The 13,396-nt window shown below is 42.3% G+C and overlaps 1 protein-coding gene across 4 annotated transcripts in view; it reads right to left on the bottom strand.

The window, feature by feature from the left end:
• LOC307187977 (kelch-like protein 23) overlaps positions 1-13,396 on the bottom strand; it is a 51,798-nt gene that overhangs the window by 26,086 nt on the left and 12,316 nt on the right. For 3 of the 4 annotated variants that reach the window (XR_013828772.1, XR_013828773.1, XM_079924593.1), the window contains exons 1-2: positions 5,195-6,466; positions 3,086-4,300 (exon numbers count right to left, since the gene is read on the bottom strand). Coding sequence is in view for 2 of the 4 variants with exons in the window: in XM_079924593.1 (XP_079780719.1) it covers positions 3,086-4,300; positions 5,195-5,654 (1,675 nt within the window). In the remaining 2 variants the exon portion in view is untranslated. Of the gene's footprint in view, positions 1-3,085; positions 4,301-5,194; positions 6,467-10,747; positions 10,812-13,396 lie in introns of those variants that run through there. The other variant, XM_079924594.1, reaches the window with a different exon arrangement.

Below are 13,396 nucleotides of genomic sequence, written 5' to 3'. Positions count from 1 at the left end.
TTTGACTAAGGGAATCATGGCAGGCAGTGGCAGAATTTGTCCTGGTCCTCAGTAGGTAGCCTTTGGCAGGCACAGGTGAGATGAAGCCATTCTAGGCAGAGGGAAAGGTGAGTGCTTATTGGACAATGTCACGTAGCTGAGTTTGATTCCCAGCACTTGGGCAGGGCAGGTGGCACACCTGGGGCTGTCGTGTGGGAATTAAAGCTGACGTGGTAAACTGAAGCCACACGGCAAAGGATCCTGATGCCCACCTAAGAAACATGGACTTAATTTAGCAGGACTTTTAAGGTTTTTCAAGAGAGGAAGGGGGGGACTACAGGAGTGGAAGGGCAAGAGTCAGAAAGAGCTAGGTATTGGCTCAGGTGCGAAGTACTGAGGGCCTGACTTTAGACTGGGCCTTGAGTCAGAGGGAAGGATACCAAGATATGAGACACCGGCAGAACAGATGGGCCTTGATGACTGACTGCGTCCAAGACAAACAAGACTCATTCTGAGGTCCTGAGCTTGGAAAACTGGGAAACACTGATGCCACAGAAAAATAAGGAAGAAATGGATTCAGCAGGGGAAGAAGACGTGAGGAAGAAAGATGAGGAGGCTCGTTTTAGTTGAAAATGTCAGTTTTAAGTCTTTCAACCAACTTTTTACTTAGCCTATTAGATGGGCCGGTGCAGTTCAATCTCCCTGTGCATTTCTACTCCAAAACAAGAGTGAGTTTATAAGCAGGGCAGTTACGATGAGGGGGAAAGAAAGTTAGGACTTTCTAAACAGCCGAGTATTTATTTCTTCTCTGTATACCCGTAAACTAAAAAAGGAAATGAATTTGAAATTTGACTCTGCCCAATTTAGGTGCTCATTACCAGGGAAAGCTCCTAGTTCACTTTATGGCTACCAAATAAAACAAACTGGGGAACATAGTGTTATCCTTTCTAGAGACAAATGGGAAACTTAAAGTTCAGCATGAGTCCACCCATCAGAACCAGTACTAGCAAAAAGTGCACATAACTGACAAAAGTGTTACCCTTCCCTGGGATGGTCAGATATAATCAGGAATCAAAACTTAAGTATAAAACTCTGGGGCTTCCCTGGTGGCGCAGTGGTTGAGAGTCCGCCTGCCGATGCAGGGGACACGGGTTCGTGCCCCAGTCCGGGAAGATCCCACACGCCGTGGAGCGGCTGGGCCCGTGAGCCATGGCCGCTGAGCCTGTGCGTCCGGAGCCTGTGCTCCACAACGGGAAAAACCACAACAGTGAGAGGCCTGCGTACCGCAAAAAAAAAAAAAAAAAAGTATAAAACTCTGGAATTTCAGACCCAGCTGGGGAGTAGGGGAAGACTTCAGCATACGAGGGTCTTCCATTCCACTCAAGGCTAAGGCAAGAACACGTGTGGCCTTCTTTACAGTGGATACACCATTGCAGCATTTTCTTTTCAGAAAGCACTGTTTCGCACATGATTTAACAACATTTCAGTAAAGTAATACATTTCAATCCTCAAAGAAATATACTCTAAACTGAAGAACCACTGAAATTGTGATCTTATCATTAAGAAACAGAGGCAGAAATATATCCAGGTTTACAACAGCTGCTAAAATATTTGAAGTTTCCTTGCTTCTTTTGTAGGAAAGGAGTCAGGACATTAAGAGCCACCCTGGGGAGAGGACTGGGGGAATTAGTAGATTGGGGGGGTCAAGCTCTGGCAGAGTTAAAAACCAGAGCAGCTATTGCAGCAGGCATCAAGCCACCTTCTCCCAACCTACCAACTACTTCGCAATCTTCGGACGTGCAGGAGAGCGGCTGTAATTGCATATGAAAGATATTTCTGCCCTGTCAAAGCTGACATGTTCTTCTATAAGATGTTCATGACTATAATGCCTAACACTTACTGAGTGCTTACTCTGTGCCAGGCACGGTTCTAAGCACTTCACATGAATAAACTCAATTAATCCTTTCAGAACTAAGCTATGTAATATTGTGACCCCCATTGTACAGATGGCAAAACTGGGGCACAGGGAGATTAAACCATTTGCCCAAGCTCACCAGCAAGTGAGGTGAAAGTCAGGATTTGGATCCAGGCAGTCTGACTTCAGAAGCAGCATGTCTGGTCACAAGGCCATTCTGCCTCTCAGGCTTCCTGTTCTCATCCAAGAATCACACCGGGTCAGATTCCCAGACCAGGTCAGATTCCCACACCCCCACTAGCATTAAAAAAGAAACAGAAAGGCCTGGGAAGGAACATCTGGAATAAAATGACTCCAATTTGGTAACAACGTACCAGTTTGTGTGCACCTCCCCAGCACCAATGAATAAATGTAATGAAATAAGTGAGATTCTAGCCTAACTTTTTTTACAGTGGGAGAGGAAGACAAGGCTAATCTAGTACCAAACACAGCAGAAAATACAGTGTTTATCAGACAGATGCTGAGATCCAATAGCCACTGTGTGGGCCACGTGTGGGAGGTAGGGGACCTTCCCCTCTCCTTTTCCCTCTAAGACAAGACTGGAATTCCAAAGAGCAGAGGTTGTTTGTCTCTAGTTTTTGAGAGAATGTAAGTTGTTACACCCTATAGGGACCAAACCTTTCAAGGTTTTAATGAAAGACCTTTTCAAAGACAGATGATCAGATGATGAGAGGAAAAAAAGCTGAATATTTAAAAGCAGAATCAAAAAGCTTCAATGTCAAGAGCAAGCAAAAAAATAGAAAATTAAACATGAATAAAACTACCCAGCTTTCTCTTTTCATTTAGCCTTTGATTTAAATATAAATTCTTAAGACTCAAAGCAAGATGTAGATTCAAAACAGGCTGTAGAATAAGAAGAATGAATTATACTGTTTTCTTATATAAATAATATTTCTTTTCTAGCCTGGGTAGCATACTCTGATCATATAACTCTCAGTCAAGTTGGGGACTGCTATACTATATTTTCACTTGGAACATTCTGTGTAACATTATTTGTATAAGCCACTATAGTTCCTAGGTAGCACTCCAAAGTGATAAATTCTTTTTAATGTTATCTGTGAGAGAACTGAGAGATCCTTGGCCTAACCTCAAACACCTAAAAATTACAGAATAAACACAATCTGCACTTACCTTTAATCATGTTTGCAATAGGAATCCATTTCTCTTTTAATGGATCATAGAACTCGGCCTCTTCTGCTGGAGCCCCTTTTCTGTAACCACCTAAAGCATAGACACAGCCACCCAAGGTGACTGCACAGTGGTAATACCTGGCATTGAGCATTGGCAAACCTTCTGTCCATTCATCACTTTCACTGTTATAGATCCACACTGTGTCAAGAGCTTCTATGTTATCCGTTCTGTAACCTCCAGTTACATAAATATTGGGTCCCAAACATGTAACACCATAGCTCTCCCTAGTGTAATCTGGTATTTCTGCTCCCTGGATCCAAACATTTGTCAAAGGATCCCATACGTGCACCTCTGATAAAGGATGCCAGTAATAGCCTCCAATGATATACATTGTGGCTGTGGACCTCTGAGAAATCTCTTTATGCATGGGATTCAAAGCATTGTATATGAGAGATCGGATCTTATTTTCGGTTAACAGGCAGCTTCTTTGAAGGCCCAAAGCTGTTTTTAAATACACTGGATCTATATCTATGTTGATATAGCTTAGTAGATTATACAGGCACTCAATTCGATTTTCTACATCATGAGCAGTCCACTTGATAACTGGCTCTATGACAGCTTCTTCTTTCCAAACACTGAGATTCTTTCTGGACAAGATAAAGAGAAACTTTTCAAGGCTTATTTCCAGAAATTCTTCTTGTTGCCATACTTCCTTAAACCTTGAGCATAGAATTCTTCGAGATTCCTTCTCTAGTTCTGGACACACTTGAAATTCTGCAAAGGAGTGCATTCCAATACAATTATCAATATCCAAGTGCCTTACCAAAAACTGCTCACATGCTTTCTTTACTGAAAGGAATTGTAGCAGATCTGCTGCTTCAAGCAGGCTTTGAACATTTCTTTTAGTTATCTCAATTTGGGACGTGTACGCATAATTTACAAGGCCTTCCAAGATATCATGTTGGATGCCAGAGATTTTAATTTTATTTTTAAATTTTTCTTTCATGTCAGCTGTGAACATTGCTTTAAAATAATTGCTGCAAGCAGCTAAAACAGCTCGGTGACAATGGAAGATTATGCCTGAAGGACACTGAAGGGTAATATCAGTAAATAATCCATCCAAGTAAAATGTTTTGAATGCATCCAGAAAATCCACTGGATGTGTCGAATCCTTGAAAAGGTAAATATAATCTTCTTGTCCTTTTAGAGCCATGGCTGCAATAAATATGAAACAATAAACGTGTTTTCAATTGTGCGCATTACCTCATAATCAATGCTAAATATTCCTGTCATTATAATGATTGATTAGCATCGAATATACAAAACTAGACTAAGTTCAGCACTCTGTCACAAATGCAAGATGTGGACACACTATTTCATAATTTATATGATGGTCAATTTCAATGCAGGGTAGCTCGGAGTCTGATATGAGGCCCCCGGATTGCTCAGGGGTCCTTTCGAGAAGAAATATTGATTTGCTACCCCATTCACCCAGTCTCCGAAATCTGCCCCGAGCTGCCGGTCCTACAGAGAGCCCCCACTTGGCAAACCAAGTGTCCAAGAGGTCACCCCACTCGAGGCTGGACCTTGGCCGTCTCGGCTCGGCCCCAACTCAACCTTTTCCCCGAGTTCCGTCTCCCTTACAAGTCGAATCGAGATGCCAGGAAAAGGGATGATCGAAATATAACTGGATAGAAGAAATCTCGGAAAAGGGAAATCCTGTGCCTTTCTGCTCAAGGAAGAACGGAAAGGAAAACGGCCGGACGGCGGCCCCTCCATCCGCGTGCCCCCTCCACGGCTGCCGCAGGGCTTTCCGCGCGCCGCGCGCCCGGCCCCCGGCCAGCGTTTCCGCCCGGAGACCGCCCCGCCCGGGGGCCTGGCATGGGGACTCGCCTCGAGGGCGCCGCGCGCTGCCGCCGGGTCGGGCGCCCGCGTCCCTCCACCTCGGGACGCCGCACAGGTGTGGGGAGGGCGCCGCTGACGGCCCCGTGCTCGGCCCGGCCCGCCGCCCGCGCGGCCATTGTCTCCGCGCCTCTGCCGCGGGCTGGCCTCGCTCCCCCGCGCCCGGCCCCGCTAGCTCCCCGCCGGCTGGCCTTGCCCCGCACTCACCTCCCGCGGCGGCTCCGGGTCGCGCTGCGGGCCCGCGGGCTAGCGGCGAGCGGGGGCGGGGGCGCCTCCGGACCCTCTGACCATCTTTGGAAGAGGCGCGGCGGAGGCTGCCTGCTAGTGCAGCTCCAGCCCACAAGCGGCTCCTATTTTGGTGCCCCGGCTGCTCCCCGCCTCCAACCGAACGGCCCCCCACGCGCCTGGGGCGCGGGGCAGCTCGCGGGAACTCCCGGCTGGCGGGGCCGCGCTGCGGGCAGGGGCGGGGTGGGCGCGCGGGTGCGTGGCTGCGGCCCCTCCCCGGCGGGCTCCCAGGCAGCAGGTGGGACGGCTTCCCGGAGGAGACCGCCCGCGCTGCTAGCTTCTGCACTTCTCCCGGGACCTGTCCCCCATCCCCACCCCACACACAGACACTGCCGAGCGTTTTCTCTCTAGACAAACGCTCTAAGTCCTGAATTAGGACCATATATGGGGGCTGGGGGGCCCCCTTTTCCCTCTTTCAGTAGCTCTCCCCAGCCCAGGCCCTAATGGTGGAGTGGAATTGGGGGTCCGGGTTGGAGAGAATGCAGCAAACTTAAAGGTCTGGGGTTCAGGCTGCCTTCAAAATGCTAGAAGTAGTTGCCGCTTTCCCACGAACTCCATCCTGCCCCCAGCAGAGCACTCTGGAGGAGTGCTGGGGAAGCCCCTGGGCCTGATGTGTATACACTGTGGGTTAACTTGGAGCTTTCAGAAAAACTGAGAGCAGCCAGGGCCAGGGATTCAGGTTACAGTATTTAGAACAGAGTAGCTGGAAGGAGCAGCCTCCAGCCTTTCTTCCTGGTGGCAGCCAGTCCAATCAAGACGTACATATGCTACACCACAAAGTTCATGTTCTTGTTCCTACAAAAGGCAATATCAAATATTTTCATTTACCATTCATTCATATGCAAGATTTTACTGAGTGCCTAGGCACTGGTAATAGCGTGGTGAAAGATGGTCCATAGCTCGCGCGGAGTTTATAGTCTAGCCAGCTTAAGGGAGGAAGGAGACCAGGATGAAAGGAACACCAGAGGCCCAGTGTGTTTCTCAGAATATGGTCTGAGAGACAATATACAAACAGACAATGGCCAGACTGTATATGACAAAAGAACTCTGAACCACATAAGAAGTCCAGGAAGCCAAACCACAACTTCTGCAGCAATTGCACCAGAACAGTAAGGAGGTGGTCAATGACTGCCAACTTCCCTATTTTTACCCCTACTTTCAACTTGGGACCAGTCAGAGAAAGCCAAATATGCTCCCCATACCAATCACATAAAATACTCTGATTCTAGTAGCTGGACTCCAGCTTTCCCAGACCAACAACCTCCAACGTATACCTGAGACCTTCCCCTTTTTTCCACTTTTATAAAGCTTTCCTGCTCCCCTATCTGCCTTTGAGCTTCTATCAAAGGCAAATGATGGTCCTGACTCTCTTGCTATAGCAAGATCTGAATAAATGGCCTCCGTTCTCATTTGGGTGATTTTATTTTAATGCCACATGTCAGACCACCTCAACTGAATTATGTGGGATACTAGAATCTGCATTCTAGTCAAGGGCATCAGGTGATCCTTTCGCACAATTAGAAGAACATACTGTTGGGGACTTCCTTGGTGGTCCAGTGGGTAAGATGCCGCGCTCCCAATGCAGGGGGGCGGGGTTCGATGCCTGGTTGGGAAACTAGATCCTGCATGCATGCCACAACAAAGATCCTGAGGTGCCACAACTAAGACCCGGTGCAGGCTAAATAAATACATATATTTTTTTTTTAAAAAAAAAGAAGAAGAAGAACGTATGTTGGACCCAAAATGGAAGAAAAATGAAAGGTTTACTATCAACATCTGGTAAACAGTTTAGTAGAGAAGAAAAGTATATGAGATTTTGTTTCAGGGTTAAGATTCTTCTCTGCCACTTATCTAATCATGTAGCTTAACTAAACTTCTCTGATCCTGAGTTTTCTGACTTCTTGTAAAACAGAAAATATCAGTACTTTCTCAACTAACATAAGGATATTGGAAAGATAAAATTATGACGGTGAAAGCACTTAGGATGTGGTATATAAATGTTAACTATTATAATGAAAGGATATTTACACTTAATTCTCCATTACAACCTCAATTTGGAAATTAATATCTTATTAACATTTCTTCAAAAATCATGAACTTTGTAGTTAACTGTAATTACAGACACTTTGTCCTTCATGGATAGTGATGTTATTGTTGGTGTTGTCATTCAAGGACACAATTGCGATTGATTGAAGATGGGGCATTCTTTCCATGGTTGTCATTGAAGTGTGGCAATGGCTGTTTGTGGCTATGGTGCCAAGTTTGATGTATAGTAAATATAGGCTCTACCTAACTCAGAGGAGGGGCTTCTAGAATCATAACAGCATGTAATAAATGATTCTCGAATAACGGAATTCACTATATTGTCATTTGTTCTGTTATTTCAGATTGCTGCAGAACCCAATTCATACTTTTGCTTCCATTGCCTGATGTTCCCTGGTTGTGAATTATTGCTTAAAAGTGTATATGGGCTATACGTCAATTATATCTCAAAAAAAAAGACCCCAAAAAGTGCATATCAGTATGTATTAGACTGCTTCAACCTGCCAAGAGAAGAGAAGGTCCTGAAGGGTATGGGCAGGAGCAGTTCCTCTTTACCACATGCTTTATCAAAAAGACCACTGCAAATGCTAATAGATTTGATGCACTCAGAAACATGTAATTAGCATTCATAAGTTAAATAAATTAATGACACTGTTCAAGAAAACAAGTGTGCCATCTGCGAATCCAAGTCTTAGGGAAATAAAGAGCCACCGTGGAGATGAGACATAAAGACTCTTGGCAGATACTGAGCTTGGCATGGAGTTGGAGTCCTTTTGACATCATACTGGGCTTTTCAAAAGACTTGGTTTCTAAAAATAACTATTTTATTTGTTGTTTTTACCTTATTAATACATCTTTCCACTAAGTATTGCTATGTCATTAAATGTTCGGTACGCTAATTGTGATAATCATGATCAATATATGTACATGTGCCAGTATATACAGAAAATTTGTGTACTTCATTTAACGTACTGGATAGAACAAGTTGGTGTTAAGTAAAAAAAAAAATAGGTATAATTTATAAGGCCACCACATACAGCTGAGTTAAGTTGTGCACTGCATAATTCCAGCTCATTCCATTCAAGTAGAGTGCCATGTGAACACTGTCTCAGGAGTTGTACAGTATACAACCAGCACAGGTAGGTATATGTGGCTGCCTTGGAGTTGCTATGTCTTGGCAAAGCCTTTTTGGTATGCTTCCGGGAAAATAAAGAAAACATTCTGATGACTGGGTAACAAGTGCTTTCACAAGTCAGAATGTTTCCAATTCCTTGTTTTCAACAAAAGTTAAAGAGCATTTTTGACAAATAACTGGGAAAGAATCCACAAAATGAGTGGCAATGCTATAATAAAATTCCTCTCATTCCCATCTAGTTGTCTATGTGAACACATTTTCTCAGGGATTATATCTATAGAAATGAAAAACAGGAATATTACTGATCCTAAACTCTGTCTCATGCCAGCAGAAAACAATACTCAGCCAAAGATATATGGTCTCAATGAAAGGAAAATAGCCCAATTCATCAGACTGAAATAATTTTTGATAAATTTTTACTTTTGATTTAAACATATTTATGTTGTTTGGTCAATTATAGTAATAACTGTAATGTTAATCAGCTCAGAATTTTTTTACTACTTAAGAATCAAGGACATAAAACAGTTAAAATTCTAATTTGTGTACATTTTTGCTGCAGAGAAGCTTAAGAGGTGACTAATAAAAGATTTTCAAGTATAAAAATACATGGACAATCTTTTCTTTGAATGTTTCCAATATGCATGAATTTCAGTTACCACCATTTTGTTAAATAACACCAATCCTTCAAACAGAGTTCAGATTTCAATTACTATGGTAAATTAACTGTGAATAATTGCATAAAATAGAAATTTCACCCTCTACCTCTTCAGTCCACAAATCACTACATAAATAACAGATGAGCATCAAGGTCAGTGACCCATCATGTGTCTTCTTTCAAAGTCCTTGGTGATTGGTCACTGTGCATCTGTTATTCAGTTCACATTCAGACAACAAAGCTTGTGGTTGTCTTACCTCCTGTCTTCCAGTGATAAATCTACATAGTATTTTACAAAAATAGATGACAGAGAGAGGGCACTGGCCAACAAAAATGAAAATGTAGCAAAGAATTAAAAGTGATAATGCCAAAAGTGGAATTTGAGTTGAACAGAATGAAGTTCTAGAAGAAGTAGATGAGCATGGGAATGTTGACAGTGCCACCAGTGAAGAGACTCTAGATCTGCAGCCAGCTGACTTTGGTGCAGGTGAACTTTGTGACTTAAAGAGGACAGTGGTTGTTGACAAAGCGGATAATGGTGTCCTAGAAGAAGTAATACTGGCAAAAAAATTTCATTTTAAAAGAACTCTTGGAGGACTTTCCTGGTGGCGCAGCGGTTAAGAATCTGCCTGCCAATGCAGGGGACACAGGTTCGAGCCCTGGTCCAGGAAGATCTCACATGCCGTGGAGCAACTAAGCCCATGCACCACAACTACTGAGCCTGCACTCCAGAGCCCGCGATCCACAACTACTGAAGCCCGCGCGCCTAAAGCCTGTGCTCCGCAATGAGAGGAGCCACCACAATGAAGCCCTCGCACTGCAATCAAGAGTAGCCTCCGTTCACCGCAACTAGAGAAAGCCCACACGCAGCAGCGAAGACCCAACGCAGACGAAAATAAATAAATAAATTTATTTTTAAAAAAATGCAAAGGATAAAATGTTGGAAGCTGATCCAAACTTAGAAGTATGACAATTCACTAAGTCATAGAAAGATGATCACTCTGTATTGTAAGTTACAGGACAAAAAGAAGACGGTGAAAACTGTTTACTCTTAAGTTTTTTACAGAAAAATAAAATACTTTCATTTCCAATGTTTCTAATTGCAGTGTACTAAGTAAATATTGGTCTTACTGTTTTTCATTTTCCTATACATTTATAACTGGCAGTAAGACAGTTTTTAATGTGGCCTGTGAGCCACAACTACTGAGCCCACACGCCTAGAGCCCGTGCTCCACTGCAATGAAAAGCCTGCGCACTGCCACGAAGAGTAGCCCCCGCTCACTGCAACTGGAGAAAACCTGCGTGCAGCAACGAAGACGCAACGCAGCCAAAAATAAATAAATAATTTTTTTTTTTTAAAAAGTAAGACTTTCAGAATTTTCTTTAAAAACTTGCTCAGGGCTCATAGTTCTCTAAGACATTATATAAATGACTTAATCTGCAGACACTGCCCTCCTGTACCACATGATCTAAAAGTTTTGTGCTTTTTTTCATTTTCAGATTCAAAGCATCCGGTTTATCTATCCCTTCCTTTTCGTTCTCTCTGACAGCACGCTTATTGGGTCTTTATCACTTCTCACTTGGCTTACTGCAAGATTTCTGTGTGTCAGTCTCTCCCCGTTCCTCCCAAGCTGTACAATACCTTTCATCCTCCCCAAACAGCATTTTCTTGACATCACTTCCCTTTACTTGCTCCTAAGAGGTACCTGGAAGAAATTCAAATTCCATTGATTAGCTTTCAAACCCGTCCATAAATTGGCCAAATCCTACTTACAAAGCTTGATTCCACTACTCCCCAGTTTAAACCCTTAACTTCATCAGGCCAGCCACATCATCACTATCTCGAGAATACGCTGTGCTCACCCCCATCGTGGCTCACATTATTCCCTTCATCTGGGAAGCTCTATCAAGTCCTTTCCATTTTTCCAAGTCCTGTCCATCCCTTAAGGTATAGATCACAATCTACCTCTTTCATAAAGCTTCTCTTATATGACAATTAATCAATTGACTGAGTACACAGTACAATACTATATGGTCATCTAGTCCTTCCTTGACTTAAGTACTTTTTGTTTATGCTGATTACTAATATGCTTTATGAATCTTATTTGGGAATTATGAATTACGTATGTATATGTCCCACCGCTTTAAAAGCATTTGTAAATGCTTTGAAGGACATCATTGTTTGTAAGACATAGCCCTACACTTACACTTCCACAAGTTTTTGTTTTGTTTGTCTTCTTGCACATAGTAGACCCTCAAAATATTTGTTTACTCTAGTATTTTTATCCCCCCAAATTGTGCAATAGGATATTTTTTCTGGATTTAAACCTGAAAAGGGCTAAATTGTTAATAAATCCCTGAAAGAACATACTCTCATATTTAACTGAGGATAACAAAATATTGCATGGACCAAGCTGTGAGAACAGTTGAGATTCTGATATGTAACAAAATCCTGAATATGACTGTAAAGTGGTAGAAAAAAATGTGAAGGAGCAAGTTTTCCAGTTTGCACTGATTATAAAATCCTATGCGGCAAATGGTAGTTTAATTGCAAATATTTTTTTACTAGTTGTTTAGACATACAACTGAAAATTTATTTTTGAATATAAAAGACTAATTTTTTACTAAGTAACATCTTCCATAAACAATGGGAGTTTCTAAGAATTTCTGTTAGGAAACATTTACGTTAATATTTTGTTTCCATGTGAACTATCGTCACACAGACATCAGTTTGTATGACGTAAGTAAGATAGATTTAGTTTTTGGCCCAGAATATATTACTCCATAAGCCCTTATAGAGCACATCAAAAAATCTCTCTACAACAGAACTATCACATTGTCCACCTGAAAAAAGAAACCCATCAGGGAGCACAAAATGATAGGGTATAAGGTAAAAGAGTTAAGGCAATTAATTATTATTTATATATTCCCTACAACTGGTCTCATCTAAAGATGTACTGTGAGGTTATTAGGTCAGTAAAGGACTCTCCCTCTAATATTCTGGAAAAAAAAAAAAGCATATCTCATAATAGGGGCAGAAAGTGGCTATAAATTCCAGTCCCATTATCACACTATTAACAGAACTACTGTGGGAATGTAAATTGATACAACCACTATGGAGAACAGTATGGAGTTTCCTTAAAAAACTAAAAACAGAACTACCATATGACTCAGCAATCCCACTACTGGGCATATACCCTGAGAAAACCATAATTTAAAAAGAGACATGTACCACAATGTTCATTGCAGCACTATTTACAATAGCCAGGACATGGAAGCAACCTAAGTGTCCATCGACAGATGAATGGATAAAGAAGATGTGGCACATATATACAATGGAATATTACTCAGCCATAAAAAGTAACGAAATTGAGTTATTTGTAGTGAGGTGGATGGACCTAGAGTCTGTCATACAGAGTGAGGTCAGTCAGAAAGAGTAAAACAAATACCGTATGCTAACACATATATATGGGATCTAAAAAAAAAAAAGGTACTGATGAACCTAGTGGCAAGGCAGGAATAAAGATGTAGAAATAGAGAATGGACTTGAGGACACGGGCCGGGGGGGGTGGTAAGCTGGGGCGAAGTGAGAGTAGCATCAACATATATACACTACCAAATGTAAAATAGATAGCTAGTGGGAAGCAGCAGCATAGCACAGGGAGATCAGCTCGGTGCTTTGCGATGACCTAGAGGGCTGGGATAGGGAGGGTGGGAGGGAGACGAAGAGGGAGGGGATATGGGGATATATGTATATGTATAGCTGGTTCACTTTGTTGTACAACAGAAACTAACACAGAATTGTGAAGCAATTATACTCCAATAAAGATCTATTAAAAAAGAAAAAAACAGAACTACTCTTCTCAGTCTGGTGCCTGCCTTCAGTTGCCCTATTGATATATCAGCTGTCCCTTGGAAGCTGCTTATGAGACCATAAATGAAAATCTTCTCTAACTCTCCTTCAGGGCTAGTATTAACCAGGAGCTAAAAAATTCAAATGCTATAAAACTAAATGAATATGTAGGCATATCAGATATAACATTTTTTTAAAAAGTAGAATAAAGATGTAATTATAACTTGTTCTGTAAAAGACTACAGTTGCACTACGAAAGCAGGTTTAAACTAATAGATTTGTGCCACAGTACATATAATACCTGGGTAGGGAAAGAAGTCTAATATGTATCTAACACAGGAAGGAAGTGATTGAGTTAGGCATCAACAATATTTATTAAACACTCAGGTGGTGATTGCTATGATGTGACAAGGCTGTGGACTTGGTGATAAGGAAATT

This window comes from Stenella coeruleoalba (assembly GCF_951394435.1).
Source record: "Stenella coeruleoalba genome assembly, chromosome: 6".
Lineage (NCBI taxonomy): Eukaryota > Metazoa > Chordata > Mammalia > Artiodactyla > Delphinidae > Stenella > Stenella coeruleoalba.
Note: the sequence above shows the minus strand (reverse complement) of the source record. Positions and strands in the feature narration are given on the sequence as shown.